A 19666-nucleotide genomic window follows, 5' to 3' on the forward strand; every position below is an offset into this window, starting at 1 on the left:
AGTGCTAATGGTAAAGAACCCGCCTGCCAATCCAGGAGAATGAAGGTTCGATCCCTAATCAGGAAGATCCTCTGAGGAGGGCATGGCAACCCACTCTAGTATTCTTGCCTGGAGAATCTGATGGACAGAGGGTCCATAGGGTAGCAAAGAGTCAGACACAACTGAAGCGACTTAGCACACACTCACACATGCGTGCATTGCAGTAGAGGGTCCCAGGTCCCAGGTTGTCTCACTACCATGAAGAAGAATCGACTCGGCACTGGTCATTGGACCAGGGTTCAAGAGTAAGCTGAGACCTGAGAGTTTCATTCTTCTGGACCCACTCAGCATAAACATGCCAAAAGCTAAATTGACTAGCAGAGCAAGGAGAGAATAGAGCCTCTCGGGTGCTTTGCCATGTCTGCTCTCCCACTGTGTCTGGCCGAGAACCACCTTGGCCAGGGTCAGAGCCACGTCCAAAAGGCAGACAGCACTCACGCCAACTGCATTCTTCACTCCAGTACTTTGAAGGCAGCAGAAGAGGAGACAAGCCTATGCAAAAGTGGCAGCATCTGTCTAGAGAAAAATATAAACAAGAGGTAGGCCAGGACCAAGAAAACTGTCCCCAGAACCCAATCTGGGCTGCCATGTCTAAGAGGATCGATGAGGATCCTGTGCCTTCATGGAAGTGTAGTAGTGCAGAGTTAGCCGCTCAGTCATGTCCAACTCTTAGCAACCTCACAGACTGTGTAGGCCACCAGGCTCCTCTGCCCACGGGATTTTCCAGGCAGGAATACTTGAGTGGGTTGCCATTTCCTCATCCAGCAGATCTTCCTGACCCAGGGATCGAACTCGGGTCTCCCACATTGCAGGCAGATTCTTTACCATCTGAGCCACCAGGGAAGCCTGCCTCTATGAAAGGGGCCAACTCAAATAAGAAAAAACTTGGCAACTTGGCCAAGGCAGCTCTCAACACGACCTCCCTCTGACCAGATTGGAACTCTGAGTTGTGTGATTTTTGCTCTTGGACAAAATACAAGGAGGCTGAAGATGCCAAAAGCACAGTAGGGACATGTTAGTTCTGAGCTGTTCTGAAGGAATTCAGGTTTGGCAACGAACACCACTTCCCTTCACCAGTCAATTGAGATTGATGGGCAAGGTATGTGCACATCCCAATGTCAGCAAAGGGCCTCCATCCAGAGGCTAAGACCCCAGTGCCCCAGAGAGCTCCTAGCAGCGACATGCCAGGGCCGGTGACCACCCAAGGTCTTGAGAGCCAGGGTTCTTTATCACATCACATACATTGTCAAACACCAGAAGCACGTCATACAGGAAGGAGGTTTATTTAGCGCTGAATACAGGAACCCAATTAAATTTGAGGAGATTCTGAAGCACTGGAGTAGAACCAAAATCCCAGAAGAGACACTGGGGAAAACAATAGCTTTAGTGAAAGACCATTACAACATGCAAACAAAAGGAAAAAATACAGCTTCAGGAACAAACAGGAAACCATTGCTTAGAAGATATCTGTTATCCTGTGATTCAGTGAAAATGCCTCCAGTGGGTTTGGTCTTGTTGGAAGGAAGACTAAGCTGGTGAGGGCAATCGTAGCCCCGGTACAAGCAGCCTGGATCTTCTGCACTGGGACACAGACCTTCAGAACTGGCTGTTAGTGCCAGTGCAGGCAGGCAGAGCACTGCTGGGGTAAAGGGTTCTAGAGGCAGGCGTAGAGCAGGGATTGCAGGGGAGTCTGCAGGGAGAGAGAGAATGAGTTAGACCTGGGAGTTGAAAAGTATCTCAGTGATAGACAGAAAGGTAAGACCAAACGTCTTAAGGACAGGTCCACCAGCAAATTACACAGCCCGATGGAATCTACAAGAGCAGTCCTGCTTTCACTCTCACTGGATCCCTCCACACCCAGGAGTCCCTTGGTCAATGTGGCTTAGGGACCCTGCTATCATTCCTGTAACATTCTATCAGCATTGCCGTCTGCACACACCAGGAGAGGTGAATGTTTCACTGGGAGAGCATGCACAGGGAAGCTTGTTCTTTACAATGAGATCTTCCACAAGCACTTCAGTGCTCTGTGGAATGGCGTGGCCAGGAATTGCCTAGATCAGTGATCCCCAACATTTTTGACACCAGGGACTCGTCTTGTGAAAGACGATTTTCCCAAGATTAGGGGTCGCGAAGAGGGGATGGCTTGGGCAATAATGGGAGCAATGGAAAGCGGCAGATAAAGCTTCATTCATCTGCTGCTCACCTCCTGCTCTATGGCCTGGTTCCTTATGAACCAAGAACCAGGATGGCCTGGGGCTTGGGGACCCCTGGCCTAGATCATACATACTTGCAGTCTTCACTCTCCAGAAGGTTCTGGTACGTGTTGATCTCACACTCCAGCCGGGCCTTGACATCCAGCAACACCTGGTACTCCTGGTTCTGCCGCTCCAGGTCAGCCCGGATCTCAGATAGCTGCTCCTCCACGTTGCTGATGAGGGTCTGCATCTGGGCCAGCTCAATGCCAAAGCGGGCCTCAGATTCACACAGCGAGTTCTGCAGACAGTCCTTCTATAACGGGAAATAACAGGGTGAGAGACCTAGCTGCCCCTAAATCATTCAGTGAAAATCCTGGCCACGCTCAGCCACATGGGACAGATTCCAAGAAGTCACAGGACACGCCTGAGCTCTGGATAAACCGCTGTCAATATGGCCAAGGCTTTTCACCAAAAAAAAAAAAAACCTAACTTGAATGGTGTCATGTTTACCCATGCACCCCCCATGCCTGGCATAGACATTCAGTAAAATCATGTAGAATGAGTGCCTAAACCACCACACCTGATTCTGAAGGAAGTGACTTTTAATGGAAACCACTGTCTGGGTCAAAATAACCTTGACAACAAGGCATCAAGTTTCAGAGGACTCAGATCCTGAGCTCTGACTTAACTGCTAATGAAACCAATTAGTGAGACATCTAAGCGATGTTGCTGTGAGCCCAGGGCCTGTGGCCCTCGCAGCGTGGTGAGGGTGAGGAGGACCATACCAGGCTGTGCTGGGCTTGGCGCTCCACCTCCAGGGCGTTCACTGTGCGTCGAAGCTCCAGGATCTCCGACTGGCAGCACTGCAGCTCCTCTGAGCAGGACATGGCCTGCAGGCTGATGCCCTCAGACTGTAGCAGGAGCACACAGAGAAATGACCGCTCCCCTCCCTGGCCAGATGCAGCCGGGTCCCTCCCTGCTCTGCAGCACCGCCCTCACCTGAGTTTGGAACCACTGCTCCACGTCACGGAGGTTGGTCTCCACCACGGCCTCGTACTGGCCCCGCATCCCCTCCAGCACCCTGCCCAGGTCCACGGTGGGCTCCACGTCCAGCTCAATCTTGAGCTTATCTCCCAGCTGACGCTTCAGAGTGTTCACTTCCTACAGAGACAGAGAGACCAAGACCTGCAGTAAGAAAAGGGCATTTCACAGAGCAGAGAGCCCCTGAGCCCCCTCCCCGACAAGCAGCATGAGATGCAACACCACACACGCTGATGTGAAAGGTCTTGCCCTGGGTCCAGTGGGAAGGACCCACCTGGAGACCTGCCTAATCTCACAAGGCGCACCTTTAGAGAAGAAACCCCACTCTGCCACATCCCACTGGGCCAGTCTGACTCTCAGGCCCAGATCAGTCCTTTATCCTGCTGCCACCTGAGCCCAGACTCTAACCCTGGAGACCCTTGGTGGGAGGTGCTCCCTTCTCTGCCCAGCACCCTCCCCTCCCCATGGAGTCTGCAGCTGTAGGACCAGACCTGCTCGTGGTTGCTCTTGAGGCAGAGCTGCTCCTCCTTCAGGGATTCCTGCTGGGCCTCCAGGTCAGCCTTGGCCAGGCTCACATCGTCCAGGATCTTGTGCAGCCCACACAGGTCCTCCTCCACCGCCAGGCGCAGGGAGCGCTCACTCTCCTGCCTTCCATCACAGAAGGCGCAAGTCAACCAGATGCCAAGGAGAGCCCCTCTCCGCTGGCCCTGCCCCAACCCTCTTCACCAGCTTGGACCCTCGTTTGCTCATTGGGCTCAGCACTGGCCTTGGACCTGAGTTAGACACAGCGCCCACTCTCAAATAGTTCACTGTCTAGTGAGACATTCACAGCGCTTAATCATTTTCACCATTGTGAAATGAGGCAACTTTGGTTCAGAAAGATTAACTGACCTGCCTAAGATCATATATCTTAGGACCCAACACAGGGTTCATGCCATTGTATGAGCTATTAGTTAACTAGGATAAGCAATAGCCAACCGCCTGGTCATTGATTTGCTCCTTTATCCCTTATGTTGGGATATTTTTCCCTCTCTCATCTGTCATCTTTGTTTAGTGGAAACACCTGGCACCTGAGAGCTCCATAGATTGCCCCATAGGTAAATCTGGACCCTGACTTATCTCTAAGAGGCCTCCTTAACTTATATGTGAATTTCAATGGCTGTCAATGGCTCAGTTTATTCTAGAAATCACTTTATTTTGCTCCTGGTTAATGAAGTTGGACTGCCTTATCACAACCATTTTAGGAACCATAAATGAAGACAGGCTAATACCAAACTATAGATACTCAATTTGATCTACCTTCTATTAGTTTGGTTTGTAAAAGTCTAAGCCCAGCAAAAAAATTTAATAAGGAAGAAAAAGGACAGTAATTCACTCATCCAACAAGTATTCTGACGTTGGGACTCACAGTGGAGGAAGGAGTCACTCTGAGCCCTCCTTCAACCTTGCTTGCTAGTCACTCAGTTGGGTCTGACTCTTTGCGACCCCATGGACTATAGCCCGCCAGGCTCCTCTATCCATGGAATTCTCCAGGCAAGAATACTGGAGCAGGTTACCATTTCCTTCTCTGGGAGATCTTCCCCACCCAGGGATTGAACCCAGGTCTCCTGCATTGCAGGCAGATTCTTTACCACTGAGCCAACAGGGAAGCCCCAACCTTACTTACTTGATTCTAAAGTCATCGGCAGCCAGCTTGGCATTGTCCACTTGGATGATCAGCCTGGCGTTCTCAGCCTTGCTGCACAGGATCTGAGCAAAGCCAAGAAGATAGTTCACATACAGAGCATCACACTCCAGGTTCCTGCTCTATGTGTGATGTCTATGTTCATGCTCAGGAGACTCCAAGAACCCAAAGCTCCTTGAAGTCTTGGTGGGTGTTTGCCCTCTATGCCCTTCTACCTCCCTCGGGCCCAGCACACCCCACCCGGGCTGCTCCATGCCTCACCTTCTGCTGCAGCTCCTCGACGATGCGGAAGTGGCTCTGATAGTCCGGACACACGGTGGACTCGGGGCATTTGCTCAGCTCTCGGATGCGGCTCTCCAGCTCCGCATTGTCCCGCTCCAGCCCGCGCACCTTCTCCAGGTAGCTGGCCAGCCGGTCATTCAGGAACTGCATGGTCTCCTTCTCATGGCTGTTGAAGAAGCCTTCGCCGAAGGTCCCGCAGATTCCAATGTTGCCGGGAATGTCGCAGGTCCCCGGCAAGGGACAGGCGGTGTTGCAGCTGTGGGGCAGACAGAGGCTGGGTCGACCCAGAGGGGTTGTGCCCACTCGGACTCGGTTGGCGTGTGCCAGGGTGGCCGAGAGGCCCAGAAGGGCAGCACTGATCTCTGCCCCAAGCTGGTCTCCAGCGTCAGTGGAGGAGACACAGATGTTCCTTGCTCCAGGAGTGTTGGTGCAGCCCAGAGAGTGGCGCGAGCTGATGCAGGAGGAAGTCATGGTGGGCTGAGGACACGCAGGAGGTTCAGAGCTGCTGAGAAGGCTGAGCCACTGCATCTGACAACCCTCTTCCCTCCCGGCCCTTTTATACCCCATCCCAAGTGGGTGTGGGTTCCGTGCTTTGACCTCCCTGCCTTGATTCTCTACCTACTGTTGTACCGTCATCCTGTTACTCAGCTGTTGAGTTTACCATTAAGAGTCCCTCACCTCGTTAGAGGCATGTTGATGAATCTGAGGTGCCTCCCGGCTCTTTGATATCAGATGAGCTGCTGGTGGGCTGTCAGAAGCTTTTCATTATTTTTAAAGGAACAATTCAGTCATCAGATGGTTGGCCTCCTTAGTGGTATGTCCACACTGAGCCTGTGACTATTCCTGTAGGTCATCAGAGCAGCAAGAGAGACAAATTTCTGTGACTACAGTGGCACTGACTTGGGCGAAGACTCAACCAGCCTTCCCTATCCAGGGAAGAAACTGGTTTTTGGCAAATGTTATGGGCGTAGTGATTATCGAGAAGTTTTCTATTTCTTCTTTCTTCAGTTGTTTGCCTTTTTACTCCGCTCTAAGAGGCAATAAGACTTCTCTGATACGTTCTTTCATTCAACACACATCTCCTGACACATCCTATGTGCCAGGCTCATACCTGACACACAGTTGGTTAGGCACGATATCATTTCGGTCCATCAAGAAGCGCTATAACTTGGGTAGCCACGGGTGTTTTCAATAGTGTCTGAGAAACTCATTAGTATAAGGGTGACTCTGAAAACCTGATCTAGACCAAGAAAAGTGAGCATAAAAAAACAATAACAAAGGTTATTGATAATAATAATCTTTTTGCATCTCATATAAGAGATTCAAATAATCTTTTTGAATCGCATATAAGAACTTGACCATGAAATGCAAGAGTCAAAGTCACGGCTGTCTCTCTTCCAGTCTTACTTGCTTGATTCTAAAGTCTGTTATGGAGCACTTCTCATGTGTCTTATATTGTCTATATCCTTCCTACATTATGTGAGGTGGGTATTCTTCTCTTAATTTTACAAAAATAAATAAATAAGGCTTTGGGGACCAGTTGTTTTTCTCTGATCAGGCCAATTATAAAGTGTCAAAGCTCTCCTAAGTATGTTTCTTTCCACTTCAGAGCCTGTTCTTATTCCCCTTGTTCCCCCACCCTGGCCCCCAACAGGAGAACAACTGGGTCATTGCTAGATGAAGAAGGATTAAAAGGCTCAGAAACTGAGCAAGAAGTTGAAATTAAAAGAGAAAACTAGAATCTGCTATTCTATATTGTTCTCTTTTGTTCTATATCATTTCTCCCAGAAAATACAAGTGCTGGGGTGCCAGAGCAGGGTTCCCCGAGGACTATGCAGGAAAACGCCCAGGGGAAAAGTTCCATCTCCAAAACAGTTACACATATCAAACACACCTCTAGCTCTTAGTACCAGGGAACCAAAACAGCTGATGGCTAAGGTCTCAAATTCTCTCAAAATTTTTGGCAGACTATAGGCCCCTAGTACTGAGAAAGATCTAACATGGGCCCCTGAGGTGGCTGTAACTAGATCTTTGAGAAAATGAGTATTAGGCAGGGCTCTGAGCATTAAACAAGAGCTGAACAGACATCTTTATAGGGACTAGATATATAGAGTAGAGACTAGATATATAGAGACATCTATAGGGACTAAATAACTATATATATATATATGCTTTCCCGATGCATGTGTGCATGCTAACTCACTTCAGGCGTGTCCAACTCTTTGCAACTCCAAGGGCTGTAGCCTGCCAAGCTCCCCTGCCCATGGGATTCTCCAGGCAAGAATGGGTTGCCATGACCTCCTCCAGGAGATCTTCCCATCCCAGATATAGAATCCACATCTCTTTCATCTCTTAGGTCTCCTGCATTGGCAGGCAAGTTCTTTACCACTAGCACCACCTGGGGTGGCTCAGTGGTCAAGAACCCACCTGCCAATGCAGGAAAATGAGGGTTTGATCCCAGGGTCATGAAGATCCCCCGGAGTAGGAAATGGCAACCCACTCCAGTGTTCTTGCCTGGAAAATTCCATGGACAGAGGAGCCTGGCAGGTTGTAGTCCACGGGGTCACAAAAGAGTCAGACACGACCTATTGACTAAACAACAATAACAAAGTGAGTTTAAACCTATCTCCTGTAAGGTTTTTCTTAATTAGATTCACAATGTCAGGCATTCACATGTCAGAGTTTCAGACTATTCTGAAATGTGTCTCAGTAGCTGAGAAAGAATTCACTTCTAAAAGTTCTTAATATCTTAAGCAATTTACTAACTAAAGTGACTTGGAAGGAAATTCAGGAAAAAATAAATGAGAATGAAACCTCTTTACTACTTTGAGTTCTATCAGGAAGAAATACAGAATTCAAAAATTCCATCTACATTCCCCAGAAAGGTCAGCTCTGGCCTAAGAGTCACTCAGAGTTCATCAATGAATAGCCCTTTCCAGACCCCATAATTAGGAAGCATCCCCAGGCCAGGCCATCCCATCCTTCAGAGGTCTCTGGATGCAATCTGCATAGGTTACATCTTCAAACATTCCTTTGTTACTCTCCTCCACTTCATCACATAGCTGCTCGCTTCCCTATAAACCAGGGAACTAGACTTTTAAAGTCATTTCATTTGACTTGCTAAATAGAAGGTATCTTGACCTTTTGCTCTGACAGGATTCATTCCATTGGTTAAAATGCATAATATCTTTCATCTCAACGCACACTTATTACTGCATTACATCACTTCTGAAGATTTGTATGTCTGGATGATGCCCCTCCCTGCTAGAGTTTGATCATGGTCTTGACATGGGTTTCTACTGGATACACTATCGTGTATAAGGACACTGACGTTCCCTTGTAAAATTGCTTGGTTCCACTGATCTGCATTTTTCTCAAAGGAAGGGAGTATGGGTGAGGATCCTAGCTCCCATACTTAAGATTGCCTTCCTTCCCAGTTCTTTAGAAAGAGTCCCTGTGGCCCTTGGTGATCAAATATGAACCAGGTTCAGTGACAAGAAGAGGTGAACACAGAGCATGAAAGAGGAGATTATGGCCCTCCTTCTTTCACCCATGTGCACAAAGTTCTCTGCACTGAGTCTAACTTTAGGAATACTGATATCCAGAGGCAGGAAGTCTGCTGCAGACAGAAGTGAGGAGCTGTGTCTTTGGGGTGCTATCTTCAAACACAGTGTTGATACACATGGATGTATCTCAACCAGTGGGAGAGAAAGATGCGGAGTTGCCGGCTGGAACCTGGAATGTGCCTCACCTACAAACCTACCTTTTCTATGCCTGCCCTTTGCTGCAGGAAGATGCAGGGGGTTGTTCCCTGAATAGGGACATCACCACCGCACATTGTGATGGATGTAAAAATCAAGACAACTGTTATATGGAGAGCCTTGCATGCCATGTCGCCTAGGTATTAGGAAATGGTGCCAAAGATAATCGTAGGTCAAGAAAGCCATGAAGGCTCGAGAAGCGGCTGAGCATATCAGTTTATTATTCTACGTATATGACTCTTGAGACTTCGATGATGGAAAAGGCACTTTTTTTCCAATTAGATAAAACTTTACCATCTGATGCCTTAGGTCCAAGCCCCATAATCCACAAAGTTAATCATTTATCAATGTTGTTTTTCCACCTACCATGAAATAGCCTAGACACTAGGAGTGTATCTACAAAAGACATGGTCCCTTAGTTGAGGGGGAGACATTAGTAGCAAGTCTCCACCCTGGATCCATGGGGATGCTGCCACACTTACTCTGAAGTCTTTAGACATGTCATTGGCTTTCTTCCCATTATTCTGTTGGTGGCCCAAGAGCAGATCAAGATTGAACCTAGCTTTCTTTGCAACTGTCTGGAGAAAATATGCCTGGTTTTTCTTTACTTGTCCACTCATAATATTTCTGGCTCCTGATGTATGGGTTTTCCACATGTTAGGCAATTCTCTGCAACGCCAACTAGATGTCCTTATAATTCAATTCGATTCTGATACTATCTACCAGGAGTTAAGTGTCAGATCCTGAAAATTAAGGGCTCAGCCCCACAAAACTTCTCCCACTCCAGACACTAATTCCAAGTCCCAGATTGTTACCTGTGCTTCTGACCAAACAACTGGAAATCAGAGCTCCCACAGCCTCCTCTGTGTGTTTAATAAATTGCTCACATGGCTCACAGAGCTCAAGGAAACACTTCCCTTTACTAGTTTATTATAAAGGATATGATAAAGGACACCGATGAAAATGTACAGAGGCAAGGAAGGTAGGAGGGGGTACAAAGCCTCCATCCCTCTCCAGATCATGACTCTCCTATCACTTCTGCATGATCACCAACCTGAAAGTTCTCTAACCTTCCCACTCTTGGGATTTTCATGGAGGGTTCATCATGTAGGCATGATCAATTATTAACCATCTCCAGTCAGTCCCTCTCCCTTCCCCAGAGCATGGGGATAAAGTGGAAAGTTCCGAGCTTCTAATCGTGGGTTGGTCCTGCTGGTGACTAGCCACCATCCTAAGTTTTGCAGGAACCCAACAAGAGTCACATCGTTATAACAAAGAACACTCCTATCACCCAGGAAATTCCAAGAGATTTAGGAGCTCTGTGTCAGTAACTGGAGTCAAAGATCAAATAGTAGGACAAAAGATGCTCCCAATGTTCTTATCATGTGGAAAATCACAAGAGCTTTAGGAGCTCTCTGCCAGAAAACAGAGACAGAGATCAACATATATAGTTCCTGTTACTTCACAGCAACAGAAATAGAAAATACCAAAACCTCCATTTCTGAGCTGCCTGACCTCAACCACATTACCAACCTTTAAAGCATCCATTTTGTCCTATGTTGTTGTTCAGTTGCTAAGTCGTATCTGACTCTTTGCAACCCCATGGACTGCAGCATGCCAGGCTTCCCTGTCCTTCACTATCTCCAGGAATTTGCTCAAATTCATGTCCATTGACTCGGTGATGCCATCCAACCACCTCATCCTCTGTCACCTGCTTCTCCTCCTGCCCTCAATCTTTCCCAGCATCAGGGTCTTTTCCAGTGAGTCAGCTCTTCGCATCAGGTGGCCAAAGTATTGGAGTTTAAGCTTCAGCATCAGTCCTTCCAATGAATATTCAGGGTTGATTTCCTTTAGGATTGACTGGCTTTATCTTCTTGCTGCCCAAGGGACTCTCAAGAGTCCTCTCCAACACCACATTTCGAAAACATCTATTCTTCGGCACTGAGCCTTCTTTGTGGTTCAACTCTCACATCCATACATAACTAGTGGAAAAATCATAGCTTTGGCTATATAGACTTTTGTAGGCAAAGTAATGTCTCTGGTTTTTAATATGCTGTCTAGGTTTGTCGTAGGTTTGTCTAGGTTTGCTTCTTCCAAGGAGCAAGCATCTTTTAATTTTGTAGCTGTAATCACTGTCCGAAGTGCTTTTGGAGCCCAAGAAAATAAAAATCTGTCACTGTTTCCACTGTTTTGAAGTGATGGGACCAGATGCCATGATCTTAGTTTTTTAAATGTTGCATTTAAAGCTAGCTTTTTCACTTTTGTCCTATGAACATTTACAGTAATATTTACACACAGGGCTACTGGTAGGAATAAAGGACACCAAGTGGTAGCCCTCTAGCATAATACCTAGTACACAGCAAGCACTTAATAATGTCAGTTCCCTTCCTCTTCAGGATCTCCAACCATCACCATCACCCCCTTTAAAAAGTTTCATGTTTTCAGAAAAATAAGAGTAAGAAGGGCTTAATATATGAATGAACGTTCACTGATAATTAAGAAATAGAAACCAAAATAGTAAGGAAATACCACTTTCTCCTTTTAGGATTAATTTAATTGGATAGTGCACCATGTTGGTGAGAGTGTGGGGAAACAGGTCTTATGGAATCCTGGAGATGGGGAAGTTAATGGGTGCAATCATGAGCTTGCACCTGCGCTCACAGGCAGAGGGATTGGTGGTGCCTGTGAGCCTCTGATCCCACCCTCTGCTCCTCCAGGTGATCTATCCTCCTTGCCCTGGCCAGGATGATGGGGAAAAAGGCTCCAGAGGTGGATTGGTAGAGTTGGGGTGTCCTTGATAATCAATGCTCTAGGGAGGGAGGAAACGCAGAATTGTGTTTCAGCTAGACTAAAAATAGATCTTTGACATAGATCAAAGATTCCAATGGTGGGAAATAGAAAGGTACTGGAAATGGCTTTATTTTGCTTATTATAGATCCATTATTACTAGATATCCTGAGTCTGAAACACCTAGGGGCAACGACTGTCACAAATGAATGAGCACGTGGGCTCAACTGCACTCCCTCTGAAGCCTTCCTGAGCCTCCTAGGCAGATAGCGCAGCCCCTGCTGGCACACTCCTTCCATCCGTGAAAATTATGGGTGTGTCCCCCCCACTGCTGAGAGGGGAAATCCTTGAGGTCAGGGAGTCTATCTTGTTGCTTCTCTTCCTTCATTTCTGTATCCCCAGAGCCCAGCACAGAGCCTGGTTATAGTCTGCAAAGAGACTAAGTACTCCATCGATGTGCATTTAAGTGAGTAGAGAATGAGAAACATCCTGTGACCACTCGAAGGTAGTTGTATGTTGAACCAGTGAAGTAAAATCAGAGATTCTTAAACAATGTGGAAAAACACATACACCAACCAGGGGTACACCAGTAAATCAGCTTTCTGGGAAGGGTAGGAAGCCTCTATTTATAATGTATGCCAATTTCTGTGCTGTAAATACTTCCATAATAGCCAACATCAGGTACCCATACGATATCCTTGAATGTGGAGCTGCGAAGAATCCATAGGAGTCAAGTCCATGTTCCACTCAATGCCACTTGCCCAACCCAAATTGATGACAATATATTTCTTACATATTCGTTTATTGTATAAACCTACATTGAAGTCAAAGGTAGATCACATTGAATGCACATTCAACAGATCTGCCCTTAGGAAAACAGAAGGCAGTGTAGCCATGGGGCCGGCTACAACTGCTTCATCATCTTATCACCTACTGACGTGCTATGCTTCCCTTAGAGTCCAAGATCCCAGCCAGGCCTGGAAAGGGTAGAATCCACTGGTTGGTTTGCGTGTCTCAAGGAACAGCCTTGCTCTGATAGTGCCATGTGCTCTATGCAAGGGCCATCTTCTCATTTCTCAGATTCTGACACTGACCCATGAAATGTGCTAACCCAAGTGAGCCTTTGAAAGGGTAAGGCAGGAATGCATCAGCACAGAGAGGTGCTTTTTGATAAGAAAAGCTCCAGAGTTATGTTGGTTTCCACACTGTGCTAAAAAAAAAACCAGGGTCTGGACATTTTCTAACCTAGCTTTATCAGCCTCCAGGGCAGTGGTTCTCAAAGTCTGGTTCTCTGGCCAATAGCATCAGGATCATCCAGGAACTTGTCAGGATACACATTTTCAGATCCAACTCCAGATACACAGAATTCAAAAACTCTGGGGTTGGAGCCAAGCAATGTGTGTTTCAAAAGCCCTCCAGGAGATTCCAAAGGATGCTCAAGTCTGGTAACCACTGCTCCAAAAAGGGGCAACTCTCCTGAATGTGGCAGTTAGAAACATCTGGGGCAATGTCTCCCCCCTTAAAATCCCATCAAGAACAACTTCTAACCTTAACTGTGCAGTTTCTATAAATTTCTTCTAGGAAACTTATAGAAGTTCTGATACCCAGACCACACCCAGACCAATAACTTCAGAATCCCTGGACATGACAGAGACATCGGTATTTTTTAAAGCTCTCCAGGTGGTTCAAATGTGCAGCCGAGGTTGAGAAGCAGTAACTTGGAAGAACAAGAAAACAGACCATGGAAATGTGATATAATGAAAACCAGCACTTTGGAATCCAGCAGAAGTGTGGGTTCTGGCTTTAAGCCACAGAGCTTTCATTTTCTGTTGTAGGAAATGAAGATTATAAAATCTGTCCTGAGAGTTACTGGGCAAGAATCATATCCCAGAAAGCAGAATTCAGGGGAAGCAGAGAAAATAATGGTATAGTAGAGAGAGCGAATTCCTTATTTACCATAACAGGAAGGCTAGATAGCATCTAAACTTGAAGACTCTAAAGTTAACCATATTCACATATTACTCAGCATTATAGAAATGTACACACCAGAAGAAAGAGCTAAAGGCTGAAAACAGTTGCTTCTGGGAAGACAAATTGATGAAGTGTAATTTGAAGTCTTCAACTATTTGCAATGTATTAATTGGATAAAATAAAAATTATCTTTAAAATACAAAAACTACTTTTCCTAAAACAGTAGAAAGGCACAAAGAGCTTATCTGCAATTCTGAAATCTAAAAAATTCTGAAGACTGGATGTTTCCTTGTAACTCCCTTGTCTTCATATGGTGTTCATTTAACCCACTTTGTATCACTAGCCACACCCTCCATAGGGAGGAATTAGTCATGTTTTACAAGGTCTCCCCCGCCCCATCAAAGGTGAGGGAGAAAGAGCTCAGCATGGGAGCACAGACACTGGGACTCTGTGAGGAGCTGACTCTCATTCCCCGGGGACTGGAGTGTCGAATCCGACGTGCGGGTGAGTCTGTGACTGTAGACCCACACCGGTGGCATGAGGGGGCCCACCTGACACATCCTCACCTGCAAAGAAGGGTCATTCCCCAAAACAGAAGAGGCAATTTCTGGACACCCAGAAGTCTTGTTTCTGAAACGGAGCTCCTGGGAACATCTTGGGCTGGGTACTGCTTCCTGCCCGCAGAAGGAAATGGGAGCTAGAAGAAGGTAGATCTTAAGACAAGCTTGTTTTCCTGGAAGGACCAAGTGACTAGGACAAGACAGCAGCGAGCCAGCTTATCTAGACTTGAGATCCATAGATCCCCTTTGTTAATCCTCAGCGTGGGTCTGAGTCTCCTCTCAACCACCACCCTCCACCAGCAACGGGGAATCTGGGTCCTTTGTCCAAGTCCTGTTTGGGATGTTTAGTGACAGTCCCCCAGGCAGGCATGACCAAATCACTCAGCCACTTCTCCCCACAGAGGAGAGTCTCCTTCGAGGGCAGACAGGGCAGGATTAGGGTTTTGTTCTCACTAAATAGGAGACATCTTTGTACAGGGTCTGCTCCCAGCAAGGTCACTCACTAGCCAAATGGCCCAAACTAGTCAGTGAGCTCTCTCTGGTCCCTGATTTCTCATCTGAAAAGGCAAGTTCTGGAACAGACCATGGACTTGAATTCCTGAGCACAAATCAAGGAAGAATTACACCATATGTTTTGCAACCCAAGACTATGTACATATACATAAAGATTCAATTTCCCATAAAAATGCTTCTTTTCTAATTTCTATTGTTTCATTTCAGTCTGTGTGTATGTGTGTGTGTATCTCAAGCTGATTGAAAACCAGTAAAATGACTTCATAGACCATCAGTCACTCACAGCCATCATTTAAAAAACACTGGACCAGTGCCCACTGTAACTCAGTGAAACAACCCAACAATGGTAGATTCAGATTCACCATGCAACCTCACTAAATTTTTCATTTCATTTATCAGCTAGGATCCAGAAGAGAGACATGCAGCTCCCCATATGCTGCAGAAAGAAAGTGGCCCCACTAAGAAAACTTGAAAATCAAGCCAAGCCACAGGGAATCTCCCCTTGCCCCCATCAGAGATGAGCCACTTGTGAAATCGGCTTCAGTTGCTTCCCACCCTACTCTCATCTGCAGTGATAGGAGAGTCCCCACCAACCCCTGGGTGACCATTAGAAGGACCAGGCAGAACTGGCCATAAATCGCAGGCTCTGGGAAGATCCCTACTAGGTTTGTTACTCTCTCATGTAGACCCCATGTAATGCTGGAGGCTGAAGGTCTCCCTGGATCTTAGCCTTTCTGAGGCAGGCACCTGCCCCAGCCTCCCTGCAGTAAAGACAGCTTTTCACAGAACCTGAAGAGCAGGGGTTCCTGCTTTCTAGAAGCCATGGTCCTAGAAAGCCCAGCTGCGGGTTAGTGACCAGGGCCAAGCAGGGCCAAGCAGACAGCTAATTTCTGCTGTCTAGCAGAGATCCAGTTATACATATACATTTATTTATGCATTATTTTTAATATTCTTTTCATTATGGTTTATCATAGGACATTTTATTTTAATTCTACGGGAATAATTTGTTAATATTTATTTATTTGGCTGTGTGGGGTCTTAGTTGCAGCACGCGGAATCCTCATTGCGTCATGCGGGACCTTTCATTGCAGCACACAGGCTCTCCAGCTGTGATGCCCAGGTGTAGCAGTTATGATGTGCAGGCTTAGTTGCTCTTTGGCATGTGGGATCTAAGTTCCCTGATCAGGGATCGAACCTACGTCCCCTGCATTGCAAGGCAGGTTCTTAACCACTGGACCACCAGGGAAAGCCATATCATAGGATATTAAATATGGTTCTCTATGCTCTACAGTAGGACCTTGTTGTTTATCCACTCTCTATATAAAAGCAAAGCAGATTTTCTTTAATCAACACTTACCAAGCACTTACCCTGTGCCAGGCATCATGATAGGCATTTTCACATGCATTCTATCCCAACAACTCTGTGAAGGAGGTAGAATTATCCCCATTACCACAGGGGAGGAGACAGAGATGCACAGAGGTTAGGCTATCTGCCAAAATCACACAGCACGTTAGTAATAGAATTCGAACTCTAGCCCAGGTTTTCTAAAGCCAAAGTCACTGATGATTTCCATTATGGCAAGATGCTAGTTTGTGTGTCTGTCTGGTTACTTATTGATGGCTAAAGAAGAGGTCTAATTTGGAAATACACTTGTCTCAACCAATTATTCGAGAAGATAGACATCAAACAATCGTAGGAACTTCTGTTTTGCCAAACTGAGATCATTGCATTCATAGGCTAAAATTTATGAAACCCCAAAAGAGAAATGTTTCATTGTGAATGATTCTCCCAGTTCTCATGTGGCATATGTTGTTTTGATCATATTGTGAAAGCTTTCTTAACAAAGTAGGGAGGGTACCATTAAGCATAATTCAGTCCACAAATCACCCGGCCTCTTCATCACTGTGTCTGATTCCTGGGCCCTTCTCTCTGCAAGTATCACCTTCTGGCCATGCTTCTTGAATGGCTCCTTTGCCCCAGTGGGCCCCCACTCCCACCCCATAAGGAGGCCTTGCTCTAGGACCATGAGTGGTGGCAGATGTGAGGCCCAGTCTCCTTAATATTCTCAGGGAAAGTTGCATCTTTGAAACTCAGGTCCTTTCTTTCCTAATCCCCACTCAGGGAGTATCCTGCTACCCGTGGGAGTTTCTCCTAAACATCAATTATGCCAGAGGCTTTATTACTTTGCTGTGGCCCTGCCAAGGTTCTCCAATAAACCTGAGTTAATTAAATCCAGAGACTTTGATATGAGTTCCTCTGAGAACCCCCACATGTGTAGCATTGGGTCCAGTCTCCAGGAGGTCCTGGTGCTGGTGGGCAAAAAGCCTTTCCAGAGTTTATGCCTGAGGCTTTCTCATCCATCAGACAAGAGAGATGGGTTGGGTGGGAGGATCCCTTGTGGTGTTTCTAACTTGGAAATGCAAAGCGTTAGTTCCTCAGTCGTGTCTGTGTGACCCCATAGACTATAGCCTCTGTCCATGGGATTCTCCAGGCAAGAATACTGGAGTGGGTTGCCATGTCCTTCGCCAGGGAATCTTCCCAACCCGGTAATCACACCCAGGTCTCCCACAGGACAGGCAGATTTTTTACCATCTGAGCCACCAGGCAAGCCCATTGGAAGGACCATCCGAACACGAAAGATGATGGCCATCTGTGACCAGCAGGGGATAGCACTCCCGGCCCTGGGCTGTGGGGCTTGGTTTCATATTAAAAAGCTTGAATGAGCATTCGAGTGGTCAGACAGGTCTTGGCAAGTCAGAGCGACACACAAGTGTGGAAACAATGACCAGGTCAGATTAGACAATATGTGATGGGGAGCAAGGAACCTACAGAGGCCCCCAAAATGCCTAGGGGCCTGGACTCCTGGCCCTCAACTCCCCGTGTGATTATGTCTGCTGCAGCACTGGCTGCAGGCACCTACTGAGTCAAATGTTAAAAGAATGAGGAGAGACAGAAAACAACAAAAGTCTGTAAAGCAATTATCCTTCAATTTAAAAAGTAATTAATTTTTAAAAAGGATGAGGAGATTCTGGGTTTGGTGGTTTGTTTTAATTTTTGGCTGTTCTTCACAGCTTGCAGAATCTTAATTCCCCTACCAAAGATCAAACCCACGGCTTCATAAGTGAAAGCGTGGAGTCCTAACCACTGGACTGCAAGAGAAGTCTCAGGTAGTTGCTAGCTCGTTTTGAAAGGAGAATTATATTCCCGGGAAAGAGTTTCAGCATCTCAGGGGGAAAAAAAGTCTCTATTCTTAGAGATGGAAAAGTAGGAGAAAGGGGAAAATATTTATTAACCTGAAAAAATAATAAAATTTGTTTTTAAGTTTTTATTTTATTTTTATTTTAAAACCTTAGCGCTTGGAGAAAACATACAGAGCTCAGAGAGACCTGCTAGGCTTGGGGCAAAACCTTTGGTTCCAGTTTCCACCCGTTGGTTGTGTATCTGTGAGGACATCTTTCCATTCCCCTAGGCCTTAGACTCCCTGTCTATACATGGGAGAGATTGGACCAGTTCATCTGTAAGGCTCTTTGTGATTCTGACAGTTCAGGACTGTGGCATCCAGTAGAACTTTCTACAATAGTGGAAATATTCTATTTTCTGCACTATGTGGTACCACCAGCCACATATAGGTATTGGGCACTTGAAATGTAGCTAGTACAACTGAGGAATTGAATTTTTCCATTTTATTTCATTAAAACTTAAATAGCCACATGGAGGTAGTGGCTACAGTATTGGAAAGCAAAGGCCCAGGATTCTAGAACTGAATGAAGATTTGGTTCTGTTCAGTCTGTTGTGTTTATCAAGCTAAGCACATTCTAGACAAATTTTGCACAGCGAGAGCAAGTAAAAGGGCCTCCCAGGTGATAGCAGTGGTAAAGAACCCACTTGCCAAGGCAGGAGATGTAAGGGATGCGAGTTCAATCCCTGGGTCCAGAAGATTCCCTGGAGGAGGGCATGGCAACCCACTCCAGTATTCTTGCCTGGAGAATCCCATGGACAGAGGAGACTGGTGGGCTATAGTCCATGGGGTAGCAAAGAGTCGGACATGACTTAAACGATTTAGCACACAGACGGAAAGTCAGAAGGAAGTCTTGTTCGCACTCAGTTATTGGAGCATCCAGTGAGAAGCCCCTGTCCCTTGACATTGCAGCTCACTGAAGTTACTCCAACCGGTAACCACAGCTAGCTAAGCAGTGTGTTTGTGTCTCCTGCCAGGCTCATGACCCAGTCCGTCAGGCATGCATGCAGGATCATGTCCGGAGAGTCCCAGGCAGCTTCAGGATCCAATCCATTTCTCATCACTTCTTGGCAAGTCTCGAGGGCAGATCCTTAATAGAACTATCACCTCAGCTCATTAAAGAAGGACTGTGTATTTGGAAGTTGAGGTTCAGAAAGGTATTCAAGGTTCCAGCTCTCTCCTCTTCATCTGCCACAGCCAATCTGTTGCCCACTTGGCTCCTTCACTGAGTTGCTCAGATTGACCCTTCATTTTTCCATTCCCACTGTCATTTCCTTAGTCAAGACCCTGTGAGTTTCTTCCACTCACTTTCTCCCTGCCTCTCAGCCACCTTCTTTATACCCCTTGGTGGAACTTTCTAAAATACCACTCCAGTCAGGTCATCCAGGGGCCCAAATCCTGCAGCCTTCCCCCTGCCTTCAGAATAGAGTCCAGGCTCTTCATAGGGTACCTGAGGCCTCCCAAGGGCTGATGCCTTCCTACCATTTGAACTTTATTCCCACCAGTCTTTCCCATGAGCCTGCTGCTTCAGTCAACAGGTCCATTCAAAGCCTCCTGGGCCTGATTTCTGTTTTCCTACAGACCCCAAATACCT

General features: G+C 46.6%; 1 protein-coding gene across 1 annotated transcript; it reads right to left on the minus strand.

Annotated features, from left to right (window-relative positions):
• KRT38 (keratin 38) lies at positions 204–6968 on the minus strand. The gene is made up of 7 exons (XM_005693812.3): positions 5221–6968; positions 4942–5024; positions 3767–3923; positions 3234–3395; positions 3020–3145; positions 2327–2547; positions 204–1729 (listed from the first exon to the last, which is right to left on the minus strand). Exons 1-7 carry the CDS (start codon positions 5806–5808, stop codon positions 1636–1638), a joined length of 1431 nt encoding a protein of 476 aa, XP_005693869.2. The 5' UTR covers positions 5809–6968; the 3' UTR covers positions 204–1635.

This window comes from Capra hircus, chromosome 19 (assembly GCF_001704415.2).
Source record: "Capra hircus breed San Clemente chromosome 19, ASM170441v1, whole genome shotgun sequence".
NCBI classification, from domain to species: Eukaryota; Metazoa; Chordata; class Mammalia; order Artiodactyla; family Bovidae; genus Capra; species Capra hircus.